Source organism: Rutilus rutilus (genome assembly GCF_951802725.1).
Source record: "Rutilus rutilus genome assembly, chromosome: 13".
Taxonomy (NCBI): Eukaryota; Metazoa; Chordata; class Actinopteri; order Cypriniformes; family Leuciscidae; genus Rutilus; species Rutilus rutilus.
Window position 1 is genome coordinate 25,793,872 of NC_140218.1, and position 14,718 is coordinate 25,808,589.

General features: G+C 35.6%; 1 protein-coding gene across 1 annotated transcript; it reads right to left on the reverse strand.

Annotated features, from left to right (window-relative positions):
• Positions 1-1,038: 1,038 nt before the first annotated feature.
• tcea2 (transcription elongation factor A (SII), 2) lies at positions 1,039-11,022 on the reverse strand. The gene is made up of 10 exons (XM_084427950.1): positions 10,761-11,022; positions 10,234-10,296; positions 8,011-8,116; positions 7,683-7,776; positions 6,085-6,221; positions 4,155-4,211; positions 3,498-3,652; positions 2,943-3,089; positions 2,563-2,634; positions 1,039-1,691 (listed from the first exon to the last, which is right to left on the reverse strand). The coding sequence occupies exons 1-10, from the start codon at positions 10,827-10,829 to the stop codon at positions 1,683-1,685; spliced, it is 909 nt and encodes a 302-aa protein (XP_084284076.1). The 5' UTR covers positions 10,830-11,022; the 3' UTR covers positions 1,039-1,682.
• Between the last annotated feature and the right edge of the window lie 3,696 nt (positions 11,023-14,718).

Sequence of the window (14,718 nt, forward strand, 5' to 3'; positions counted from 1 at the left end):
CACCTTCCATGATCCCTTTCAATTCAAAACCAGATCTCACAGCATTTATTTTTGGTCAACATAATTAAGAAATGTTGTGACAGCTCTTAGCAAATTACTGCTCGGGCAAAGGCCAGACATATTTCACCAGCTGTGTCTTATGCAAGTCAAAAAGGGTCAGTTCTATTCTCAGATTTGATTAAGATATGAGGACACTGCTGAGAAGTTCCCAAAATATAGGACCAGTTTTATGTGCAAGTCCTCGGGATCAAAGACATCAAACATTGGATTAAAACATCATATTCCTGTTAATACATCACACATATGACGTCAGTGGAACACAGTTGTTGAGTGTTTGTTCTGAGTATTGTCTGACTGCTCCCTCTAGTGGAGAACATCTGAAACACAATAAAAAAGTAGTAGCAGCAGACTAAATATAGAATATCTTACTCACTTTTTTAAAATGTGACCATTTGATTATATTATGGAAAACATTCCATAGTGTCTTCTATACAATGATATAGTCAAAATGTGACCCATGCAACTCATATACCAGTGATACCACCATGTAAATGGTTTAACAATACATCAACATCAAAACAATATCAAACATCATTAGTTCCAATTGCCATTGACGTCAAACCTGTTGTGATGTGTCTTAGCACCATATTTGAAAACCGTTGACACCCTACTGTTCAAAAGATTGGGGTCAGTAGTAAGGAGTTTTATATATTTAATACTTTTATTTAGCAAGAACGCATTAAATCAAAATGGATTTTCGGGTCATAATTGACCGTAGATATATAATGCTGCAAAAAAAATCATATTTATAAAAAAGTATGATTTCCACAAAACAAATGACTTGAGAATGACTAAAAATACTATGCAACCATCCTTTTTTTTATTTTTATTTTATTTTAAGATTGACCCTATGGTTTGTTGCTATTCCCTGTTGAATTTTATGGTATGGAAGAGCTGCTAAAACATTAGCTTTATTCATGGAGGGAGTCATACAGGTGGGTCTGGAGGGACGAAGTAAAAAACACTCAATCCACAAAATATTTCTAGTCAAATTTACTGAGGCAAAACAGTCAAATTATTCATATAATACATATGAACCTTCAATCATGTACCACATTCTGTTTTTCTCTTTGTCTGGCTGTCTACAAGAAGCAAACTACCACCTACGTTAAGACTCAAATATTAACCGTAATCCTTTAAGACTTCCTAAACTCTGGAAAAGCAACCAACCTATCAAGATTTGGTTAAATAAATCATCTGCTAAGTGCATAAACTGCATATACATATGAAAAGCACACGTTCAAAACAAACAAACAAAACAATTGTATGAATGGGTACAAATTCTTTCAGCAATTACTTGGCACTCAGAGCAAAAAGGCACAAGCGCTATATCAAAAGGCAAAGCAAGAATGAACAAGCCAGCTGACTTACTGAGTCTAAGTTATCGGCCGTGCATGAAAGGCAATGATATTACAGCAGTAAAAAATAAAAAAAATAATAAAAAATAATACAGAGCAGGTTTTTGAAGTAGCAACACTCATATATTACAAAGCTATGAAAATGAATGTATCAAAAAAAGACATCAGATTTTTTTTTTTTTCTCAAAAGAAAAAAAAAAACAGTTCCTTTCACTATGAATTCAGGTCATCTCTTCATATGAAGAATCCTGCTCACGTTAGTCTTTAGCAAAACTGTGAAAAGAGAAAACAGAAGACAATAAATACAGTATTCAAAACATGTTTCCCCCTCGCCCCTGTAAATGAAGAGTAGCCTAATAACTAGTGGAATATGTTGAATATCTTGTTTTCTAATAAGGATATCAAAACATCCTTAAAACATTTACCTGCATGTTACCATAGCAGAACTGCAAGATGCTTAAGACCTTTTTTCAGATACGTTGAATATCTATTATGCATACAGTGGGGCTAGTAATCACTTTGTACATTTCTTAGGGTACGATTACACGACAAATATGTACTGAAAAAGGAAAAGTTTTTCCTTTGTGTTTTTCGCAGTTTAGTTAATAATATCATTATATAGTTTATTTTAATGTAAGCCAGTGAGGGTTTTTTGTGTGTGCTCAACAGCTATAGTAAAAAATATATGTAAAATATTTAATATTTCAATATTTTATTTAAAATATTTAATTTATATTTAAACAGGTGATTGAAACTGACATCTGCTAGCTAGGGAACTCCAGCATGTGTGTAATTTTCCTTCTGATCTAATAGCATAACCATGTGACAACTAACCCCGTTCTCCTCTCTATATTTTATCTTGTTCCATTGTCATTGTTTGAAATATAAACCTCCTTAAATTGATCATTTCCTTATAGCCAATTTATGCAGTCAGTAATGCTGGTAAACTTTGAATGAAGTACCGCTGTAAGGTTAGATTACAGCGAATAAATACTGCCACCATGTGGCGACATTGTAACATTAATTCAAAACGCACGTTTATCAGTCGCATGATGGATTTGACAGTTTTTAGGTCTTCAGTAACCCAGATTACTCAAGTCAACCAATGGCTTTTGCACTGCAAGGCGTGTAGGGAGATTCTTACCTTCCACCGGTTTCCACACTCGTTGCACAGCACGAAGGTGGTCATGGGTTCATCTGCACTGCGTGTCTGGACCTGCGGGGAGAGACTGCGCGTTACATTCCTGCTTGTTTCACGCTTCAATGCAGCTTTAGCCCACTTGCAAACTTCCTTTCAGACATGCAAACGGATCAAAGCACAGAAATGTGGGGCTTTTTGTGTTTCAGAAACTTGATCCGCCCCCATTTTCTTTTTCTAAAGCGTGGCTTAAGTATACAAATGCTTGTGTAACCTTACTGCTGCTCAGATTGATAGCTGTTGTGTTTTTTTTTTTTATAATGATGGCGAGTATAAACGCATCTGGTTATGAAACGCATTCTGGTGAGAAGTTGCTCACAGCATACCTGAGTGTAAGTGCAGTTCTTGCCCCTGCATTTTCCACAGATGAACATGTCAGTCTCCGTGCCGCCCACTTTGGAGAGCTGATGCTCTCGAATGGACTCCTTGGTCAGCGCTTTCCTGATCTCTTTCAGCTCTGCGCTTGCCATCTCCTGCCAAAAACGCAATTCACACAAACACGCTTCACATCCTGCAGAGAAGCTGTAGTTTACTAGACCTTAAATGGCAGATAGGCTTTTCTTTCCTATTGTGACTTATATTGGAGTGAAACGGCCTATCAAACCAGAAACAAATCTAGGGCAGGATTTTGTCAATTGCGAATTGATTGGATCGTTGTGGTTTGCTATTGCTGTGATGTCATGTGAGTGACAGGTTGTCCCGCCCTCACACCAGTAAACATGTCATCAGAGAAAAGAAGTAGTGATGCTGCAGGAGGGAGGGGAAGTTATAATATATTTCAAAATAAACAATAATGTGCACTGAATGAATACTGCAATATTCCATAAAAAAAGTCATGGTGACTTTAACACTTCTCAAGCCAAAATCAGATCCAGACGTACCTCTGCTGTCATACTGGCGATGCGGTCTGGCGAGATGTTGCCACACAAGACGTTCCGGCGTAAGTCTGGGTTTTTCTGGTCCTTGAGGTTGGAAATGCGACTCCTCAGTCTGGTCTTGTACTTTATGTCAGTGGATTTGAACTCCTGGTAGATACGTGTGCCATGAAGTCCAGTCAAGGAAGCACAAAGTCTTTATTTTACATTCTCCTTTCAAGGTGAAGCAAGACATTTTTCAGATATTTCAAATATTTTCTTCTCTAGCAGTTTAATATGCAGAGACTAATGCAAGTAAACCATTTGTTGGCGGATTTCAATGGAAAGTGTAAACACTGTGGCGCTGTCAAAACATTGATTTGGGTAATAGGTCAAGGTTTGGCTGATAATCACGTCCCCTGCTGGTAGATGTAACTACACAATATGCAGGCAAAATGCATCTTTATCTATTCAGTTTTTGTGTTTTCAGAATAAAAGTTTGGGGTCAGGACATTTACACTGTAACAAATATTTCAATTTCAAATAAATGCTGCTCTTTATTCATCAAAAAAATGTATCATGGTTTCCAAAAATATATTTAAATAAACTTTTTATATTTTTTATTGTACAAATATTTCAGAACATAACTGTTTTACCAACTAACTGTGGTAGTGAGAAGGATATAATCTTCAATCTGTGCTGCCAGGTGTTCACAGTCTGCTCCGATTGTCTGGTGATCACCTGAGAAATTAATACAAAGAATAACTGTAAAACCAGTTTATGCTGAACATGCCTCTATTATGCTATTTTAATTGTTTCTAATTTTATTTTTTGGAGGTCTCCTACAGATCAGTCTGTTGTGATTGTTCTACTGCTTTCAGCATGTGTCAGAAAAGAAACACCTAATATCTGAATTTCAGCTCCGGAGGCTTCCTCAGCGCTTGATACACACACAGTAATACAAACTGTTACGGTGGCGCTGGTTTTTCCATATTAATTCCAATGGGAATCGTCATCCTTTTGAAGAGCAGCAAAGTGGACTTGCAGCGCTGAAAACAGCATCTTCTCGACATGTCGAAACCAAGGGGGTAATCCAGCACCCGGAAAGCGTACCTTCTATGGGGGCATCCATTGGCTAACAAGCCATCACCTGCTGTTAGCATTCCATTGACTCCCATTCATTTTGGTGTCACTTTGACAGCGAATAACTTTACATCTGAGGCGTTTAAAGACCCCATTTGTCCATTGTTTATTTCTAAAGAAACACGACAATGTATAAAAGGCTCCATTACCTTGTATCTTACACTATGGCCCCGTAGAAGCCGTTTTTGTAAAAATAGGCTAACGATTGCGTCATAACCACGCGACTCTCTGTCGCACAGTAGAGAAAATACCGTATAGACAGGAGGAGAAGAAGCTCGCAGGCAATCGGGGGGGACGTGGAGGCATAAAGTCTGATAAAGTCAAGGGAGAAGCCCATAGAGAGTCATAAAGTTGCTCATGCTCCTAGCTCATGGACAGCTCCTACTCACGCTCTCCGTCTCTGCAAGATTCGGAAGGGAATGATTCAGATTTCTCTTGGCACAGCTAGACTTACAACTGTCAGACAGGTTGCTCACGTCACATCTACGTCGTCAAGCTCAATTTGAGTCTGCGCAGTACGCTCAGCCATCAGGAAGAGTGCTTCTAATTGACATCACTGGTCTCCGTTGAAGTCTATGGGGTCGCTGTGTCCATTTCTTTTACTGTCTATGGTCGAAACACAAACCAAACTCTTCCAGTCCTCAGTTACAACTACAGTGTTTGAGGGCGGGTCAAAGTAGACGTCGTTCGCGGGCAGCCAATGAAAACCATAGGCTGGTATTATGCTAATTTGTTACATTGTTACGTAGGTTTGAACAGGAAGTGAGACTGGAATTTCTGACGACTCATTTCACCAGTTCAGAACTGATTATTTCTATTAGGACACAATAACTTTATTTGTCGTGCACTTTGATCTTTAAAACTTTTCAAACCTTTCACATTCACAAACAGCTATTTTACACACTGCACAAAAGGTAATATTCGAAAAAGCATAATAATCCTGGTTTAATCTAGGTTCTATCAGTAAAACCAGGACTTAATATAATAAAATTACATATCATATATAACTTATAAATAAATGTATAGTAATTCACCTACATAGTAAGACCTAATGAGTTGTGTCAATTCATCATTTTATGCTATAAACCATTTTGTAAGGTCAAAACAAATATTTATGACAAATGTAAACATGTTTTATTTGATTTCACACAAAAAAAAAACTCTAAATATTAAATAACTGTAAAATCTATTCAAATACACTGTGTAGCAGAAATTTAACTGAATTTAGTAAAACCATTAAATAGTTTAACTCAAATTTCAAATCCAATATAAAAATGAAACATTAACAGATCTCGCCCTTTAGTCAGCTTTTGCAAAAATACATTTTATAGCACTTAATTTCAACATTTTAGTTCCCTTAATTTCACAGTTAGAGTTCATGTTACTTTGTTTAATTAAGTGCAATGAACTTTAATTTATATTCAAGTAAAGTGAACTTACAGTTACTTAGCTTGATTTGTTCATGGCTTACCATCAGTCTGTAGGGCCGCCACCAGCAGCTCTCTGCATTTAGTGCGCACACTGTCCGTCGTGACGGGTGCAGGCGGGAAGGAGGTGAATTTTGGGGTGACTGGGGTGGTGGGAGTTTTTGGCGTCTCTTGTTTGTTACTAGTCAACAAGAAGAAACAACATTTCACTGTTTTTTTTTTTTACTTTCTTTATTTGCCATAATTACTATAATAGGAATAAGAAGTTGCTATCTAAAGAATAAATGTTTAATTTTTCCACATTTTTTAATACTTAATGATGCATTTTAGTAAATGTAATTAAATAAAGTGTGATATGTACAGTCAAACCAAAATTTATTCAGACACCTTCAACATTTCTCACATTATCACAGTTTATTCGCTATAGTTTAGAAAATGGTAATAAAATATGACAAGAACTCAGAGGTATCAAATCAGTTGATATTTCACTGGTTTTGGCCATCCTTCTGTTAAGACTGTCTCACAAATGAATTAGGTTTAATAGCCGGTAGCTGTTAATTTATGTGCACAATTAGATAATATCAATTTAGGTCAACCAATTAATTACCGAGCAATGTTTAATATTGTTGTGTTGTAATATTGTTTAATATTGTATTGTCTGTGGTGTAAAAAGGTCGCATTAGCAATTAAAGAAAAAACACTTAAGCAAAACATGGTCAGGTCAAAATGTCTGAATCATTTTTGGTCCAAAAGTTTTATACATTTTACTGGTAGTCCACAGAATTTTGGGGTATAATATGTCACAGTTTACTTTATTTTGCTATACTCACTTACATAAATGAATTATAGTGTCCACCAGCACCCACTAGTACAACATATCTAAAATTGTATCTGGTATCTGAATAATTTTTGGTTTGACTATATATCGGCCATCAAAAAAATCCAGATCCAATCAACCTCTATTGACAAGTAGCTTGAAGATTACATTCTTAAACAATCTTTTTTTTTTTTTTTTTATATGAAACATGCACAGATTAATTGTATGGAAGATTGTTTCTGCCATAGAATAAAAAAAATAAAAAAAGTAAAATGAAATGTTTTCTCTCACAATTTGGACTTTTTCTCACAATTGTGAGATATAAACTCACAATTCTTACTTTTTCCTCGCAATTACGAGATTATATCCTGCAATTCCGACTTATTTTCTTGCAATTACCAGTTTACATCCTGCAATTACAAGTTTATATCCTACAATTACGAGTTTATATCCCACAATTCTGACTTTCTTCCTCGCAATTATGACTTTACATCCCGCAATTCAGAATTTTTCTCAAAATTATGAGTTCATATCCTGCAATGTTGACGACTTTTCCTCACAATTATGAGTTTTTTTCTCAGAATTGTGAGACATAGAAGGATAAAAGTCAGCTCACACAATTCTGACATTTACTTACAATTGCAAGTATATATATCTCACATTTCTGACTTTATATCGTGCAATTGTGAGGGAAAAAAGTCAGAATTGTGGAATAAAAAGTGCCAATTACCTTTTTTATTTTTTATTCAGAGGCGAAAACAAGCTTCCATAGAATTGTTCACAATAAGATCTATAATATGCATTTACAAAATAGATCCCACACACCTGGAGTCACTGGATCCAGGACAGTCTTTAGAAGACGAGGACTGGAGAGGAGATCCACCTTTTTTCTTCTCCTCTGATTTAGCCTCAGAACCATCTACACGAAAGAAGATTCACAATCCAGCTTTAACATTAGACAAACTCATTGCATTTACTATCACAAGTTAACTTGTAATATCCCTAAGATATTAAGAGCAAGAAAGCAAAAGACAGCAGCCTTGTGCCACCACTTTTAAAAATGGAAATCTTCAGTCTCCTTCTCAATAATAAGAGAAACGCTTGTCTAAAAGGTCTTGTTTAAGCTGTCTGGGTGTGAATGGAGATGCAGTACCCAGCAGTTTCTTCCAGGTCTTGATGAGTGATTTGGCCAGTGTCTGCACCTCCTCTTCCGAGCTCTGCTTCCGCACTGCATTCACTGACATCCCGATCCGTGTCGACTGCGACGTGGGCCACATTGAAACAATGGGAAGATCATATTTGTTATAATAAATTTAACAGTGGACTATCACAAAATCCCAATTTGTGATATATTGTAACTTGATACATTTAGTTATAAATGACCATCCAGTAGCCAATTACTAAGCTTTGACTAACTGGTCACTCTTCTGCTATAAAATGCTCAAAAGAAAGGGGATCGTAAGCAAATAAAAGAATGAGCAAATGTCCGTGTGAGATTTTCAGTTTTTGACCAACATTGAGTATTAGGCATGATATCCTTTACAACTCTAATCACATTACATCAGGCATTGATCTGAAAAGACTAAAGGCCCGTTCACACCAAGAGCGATAATTATTAACATTATAGTTCTAAAAATATATATCATTCTAAATATAAATGAATAGCAGAGTAATAACAGAGGAATGATATTGTTGGAATCACTTTCAAAACAATTTTATTCCAGCTGATGAACGATAAAAACTCTGACAGCCAATCCGAATCCACCCTGCTTTTAAAGGGATAGTTCACTTTGAAATTAATTTTTGATATGTTTTAGCTTACCTCAAGGGTATCCAAGATGTAGGTGTCTTTGTTTCCGCAGTAGTTTCAATTTTGATATTTTTAGGTCAAACCGTTCTTGTCTGTCAGTCATATAATGCAGGTCGATGGTCACTGTCTCAAAACACAAGCACAGAGTCCAAATTAAAACAATTCCCCATCGTCCAAATTAAACAATTCCCCATCGTAAGTACACATTGATGGCCTAAGACACGAAACGAGCGGTTTGTGTGAGAAAACGAACAGTATTTATATCGTTGTTATCTCTTGAACACAGCACACGTCCAAATGATATGACGGCGCGGGCGGGTATAGATGTATACACTAGATGTCGCTTGGCTACGGTTTCGTTCCAATGAACTGCAGTAGCCAAGGCGACATCTATTTATATATCTACACCCGCCCGCGCCGTCAGATCATTTGGACGTGTGCTGTGTTCAAGAGATAACAACAATATAAATACTGTTCCTTTTCTCACACAAACCGCTCGTTTCGTGTCTTAGGCCATCAATGTGTACTTACGATGGGGAATTGTTTAATTTGGACGATGGGGAATTGTTTTAATTTGGACTCTGTGCTTGTGTTTTGAGACAGTGACCATCGACCTGCATTATATGACTGACAGACAAGAACGGTTTGACCTAAAAATAACAAAATTGAAACTACTGCGGAAAAAAAAGACACCTACATCTTGGATGCCCTTGAGGTAAGCTAAAACATATCAAAAATTAATTTCAAAGTGAACTATCCCTTTAAGAGCTTGAGCATTTAAAGCGGCAGGCGGCGTAAACTGCAGCGCGTGCTTAGAATAAACAGAACAATATAGTCTGCTGGTGTGTGGACGCTAATATAGTCAGCCTATCGTTATGGTTCTCTTTATAGTTATCATTCTTGGTGTGAAGGGGCCTTAAGAAACAAATGTGTTTCCCCCAGTGTATTCATTTTTCTTCTGCATGAAGCTGCTCTATTGCGTTTGAAATTCTCCTCAGGTCTGTTTTTCTGTACATTAACTCCACTCATACTGACTGACTGAATCCATACACAACACTACAGTAAATGAACTTGTATAACATGCATATAAAGTAGAAAAATCTACAGAATACCACATTTGAAAAACATTGGTATGTTCTGGAACACAGTGGCTCTGTTCAGAATGAATATATATATATATATATATATATATATATATATATATATATATATATATATATATTGCATTTTTTAAAATCCTGTAGGCCTTTTTTTTTTTTACCAATATAATCAAATGAGACAGCAAAAAAAGATAGGATTGATTGATCACAATCGTGGTATATACCATGCAATATACTGTATACTGCCCTTTTTGGCAAATCTAATTTATATTCTATACATGCATCTATAAATTTTGCATACTACATAGATTGCATACTACACACTGCGGAAATAGTACAAGCAGTAATGTAGCCAATAAGAAACAAAAGCATGGGATTCCCTGACTGGAAGAGAAAGAGATGATTATGTAATCCAACACAGCACATGCTCTGCCCACAAATGCTGTCTCCAGTCCAGCTGAGATACCTGAAGGGTCTCCAAAGACATCTTCATGTTCTTCAGCTCCCGAAGCAGGTCAATAGCACCATCCTGAAGATAAAAACACAGAGGAGAAAAGACAGTTACACAACAACTTCTCCAATGCATTAGTAAACACTGGCTTCTTCAACTATAGGTTGGGTCATAGAAAAACACAGCCAGTCTGCACATAAATGCTGTGTTTTGGGGACATAACTGGGACTGACTGGTGTGAAGTGTTGGATAAATGAGTCTTTTGTTTGCGCTGGAGAAATTTGGAGAACAACCAGCTGCCAGCTCATCACAGTATACACAAACGCTTCAAACATGAGAGTATAAACACCAAATGTGTGATTGTGCATGAAGATTGACCAATACGAGCCCGGTGGTTGACTGGATGAGGATGAAACAGGTGATAATCACACTAGATCTCGTGCTTGTTTATGAAGACAAACAGAAACGAGCGCGTGGATGAAATCAATAGTTCCTCGTTTTTTTTTCAGATGCTAGGAATAAAGAAATAATGTCACACTTACAGTGTTTTTCTTGTGCACCATTTTGTCCAGCTTCTTGGCGATGCGCTCCACTTCTTGGTCCTTCGCCATGTTTACAGGTTTAGGGCTGTTTGATGGCGCCCAATGGACGTGCCTCCATTTATGTGTGAAAATGCGCCCGTCTCTCTCTGTGTGTGTGTGTGTGTGTGTCTCTTTTAGTGGCAGTATGAGAGGAATCCACTGCCTTTCTCTCCGCTCTCGACTGTTGTTTAGCGATGACCGATTCGCGAGCAAATTGTTCTTTTGAATCGAATCTTTTCAAACGAACCTGTTCATAAAATCGGTGTGAACGACTCGTTTACGAATCAGACTGAATCAGTTAGAGTGGTTCTTGAGTCAACTACACACCGACTCACAGGAAACCAAGAACCGCGTCTTTTTCAGACATGTTTAATTCGTAAATGAGCCAAGACGAGAGGAGCGAAATGATAGCAAGAACATTTGAATGACAAATGAGGCGAAAGGTACGTTATTTTAATGTTAAAATATTATGTAATATAAACGTTTTGGAGTTAACTATATGGCAGGTTTATTTACATACGTATACATATCGAGTGTTTTAATTGATGTGTTCTAGTTAAGTTTGTTGCAGTCATTATACATTCATTACAACACATTTGACAGAAATTTTATCGACCGTTGATAGACTGTTATACAGAGCAATATGTGAATACATGGTTTTATCATTCTCAAAATTCTATGATTCAAAAATCACTGAATCTTTTTTTGAACCGGTTGTTTCAATGCGCTGTTCGAAAGAACCGATTCGCGGAAATTAGATAGACTGGACAACTCTTCTGTTGTGAAGCAGGGCATTATGGGAAGTGAAGTCTATATGACCCAGCTCAGCAACAAGGCAGTGAATCAAACAGCTTGTTAAATACATACATACATGCAAACATTTCTGAACATTTTTAACAATTCTGATATTTTGTACTTTGTTTTGACATATTTTATAAACAACTTTGATGTGTCATTTTGGAAATAGAGTCAATACTCAAAAGTTTCTTTTTAATTTTAATTTTATTTTATATTTATATATATATATATATCTTTTTTTTTTTTTCAAGTTTAATTTAAGTTATATAAGTAGATAAATCGGGAATGCAACCTTATCATGACAATAGTTGGTTTAACCTTTAATTTCACAGTTCACGTATTGACACTGACTTTGTTGTCAGTTACTGTAAAATAGCATATTAAGCCTAGTCTCAACATCATGATAGGGAATGATAATAATTAAAAAATGCGTTCACTCTATACTGCAAACTATATTTTGTATAAGCCTGTGTGTTGCTTGAACAGGTTTTAGTTGAGACTGGATCAGTAGAGGGCGTCATTGTAACAAAAGTGCTAAAGTATTTAGACATCGAAACCACAATTTAAAATGCATGAATTTCATTGCAGCAAAATGTTAAACCAAGTGACATTTATTTTAAACATACATTGTCTTAACGTCAAGTTTGAGTTGTGTTTGGCAAAGAATATGACTTGTATTAATCATTCAGCCTTTTAGAATGTTATCCATGTTATATATATATTGAATAAAATCTGGCTCAAAATTATTGTTTTCTATGAGAGAACAATGGAGCTCAATGTTTAAAAGTTTTTTTTTGTGTCTGTGTGTGTGTGTGTGTGTGTGTGTGTGTGTGTGTGTTTTTTGTTGTCTAATGAATGTACATTATTGATTAAAAGAGTATCTTATATGTTTCAGAACTTCTGAATTTGACTCTTTACACTTGATGCTATACTTAACATGCTGTTAAGTATAAATATGATGTATATCTCAGATTATTCTTCTGAATCAGAAGAATACATTACACATATAATGTAGTTGTATCAAAAATTATGCATTCATCAAATAAAGATAATATCAGAGCTGGGAGCAAGGTTGGAGGTTCTAGGTAGGAGGTTCAATTCACAAGTAAATCTCAAGTCGCAGTGCTAAGTCAAGTCAGTGATTCACCTCAAGCAAGTCAAGTCAAATTCTTCAAAGGATCAAGTCAAGTCAAGTTACAATACCAACCAGAAACAAGAGAGTTTTTATTGGCCTCAAGCTTATTTATTTTTTCCTCAGAAATGATTAAATTCTTTAATTATACGTTTATACCATAATAATAATTTATACTAATTTATTAGAATACATTTTTATTGTTATATTATATTATTGTCACTATAAGAAAAATTATAAGAAAAATGTTGCAAACAGTTGAAGGTAAATTCACAAGTGTGATGCATTCATTTGATTTGTTTTAGTAAATGTCATAGGTTTAACTTTATTTATGAATTTATGAAATATCACCTACAGGGACTTCATAAACGTGGTTTGTTTGTTTAAAAATCTTATAAATATATGAGGTGCCCCACACATGGGACAAAAGGCTCACCAGCATGGGGCGTATTTACACAAATACTTTAGCTAAAATAATATGTTTTAATGATGTCTAAGTTAATACTTGTTCAAAACAATCACTTTAGCAAAGTTTGTATTTTCGTTTTATTTTGATAAACAAAAATATTTAATTTGTGTTCAATAAATACTGTCACCATAAATGCCACAAATACTGTCATTAAATATGTTCATTTAAAAAACACAGAAAAAAATTAAATAATCTGTGAGCATAGAATGAGATCCCACAATAATTTAATATAGGCTAGCTAAAGTATAATTAAATTATTTTATTATATGATATGATAAATATAATATATTTTTTAAATATGATGGTTTCATTATAAATATGGTGATTATCTCTAAGGTGGACACCCAACTAAAGTGATATTTACCATCTGAATCTAACCATGTCATGTAATCAAATGGAAAAGTCAGCCAGATGTTTATTATCATGTTAATTATTGTGCCTTTAGCCCCAACAGCAGGGGCGCCTTTTATCGATTCGCATGATACATAAATCTACAACATTTGAAAAAACAATAATTATTAGATCAGATTAGTTCGGAATCAATTTTGCGCTGGATCAGCCAAATTTCCATGTGCATCATCAAAAGCGGTTGTTAAGAAAAGTGCTGAGCTGAATTTTTGTGACATCTAGTTGTTTAAAAGAGAATAACGTCAAATGCGTTTTTTAGGCCGGTGCGCCTTTAGCCCCATTGTTCCCTACTTTTAATCATGAAATTAAAACTGCCAGTAGGTGGCGGCCAATCACTGTCTTAATAAATGAGTCATTGAAACATTCATTCACTGATTCATTTAAAACAGCTTATTCATTCTGGAACAAATCAATTGACTGGGTCACTGAATCACTGAACCAATTCATTCAAAACCTCGGATTTGTTTAGTAACAAAACAACACGTGTTGCTTGCTTGCCGCGGATACGCCAAACTCTTTGCTGTGGCTTGTTTATAACTATTTTTGTTGGAGAATAATTATTTCCTCACCCTCATGTTGTTCCAAATGAAGATTTTTTTTTTATGGAATTTGAGAGATTTCTGTCCCTCCACTGACAGCTCTGTAACTACGCTTCAAAAAGTGAATAAACAGATCATAAAACTAATCCATATGAATAGAGAGGTTTAGTCCAAATTTTTTTAAAGAGATTCGATCTCTTTATATGATGAACAGATTGTGTTCACATTTAAAACACTGATCAGCGAACATAACAAAACAGAAGCTCAACCACTTGACGAGCAAGAACAAACCTCACTGATTCTTGCAGAAGCTGAAACGTGCTGTGTAACACGAGAATGAACCTTATTGGTTCTTGCAGAAGCTCAAACGTGCTGCGTAACATGAGAATAAACCTGATTGGTTCTTGCAGAAGCTCAAACGTGCTGCGTAACATATGAGAATAAATCTTATTGGTTCTTGCAGAAGCTCAATCGTGCTGCGTAACATATGAGAATAAACCTTATTGGTTCTTGCAGAAGCTGAAACGTGCTGCGTAACATATGAGAATAAACCTGATTGGTTCTTGCAGAAGC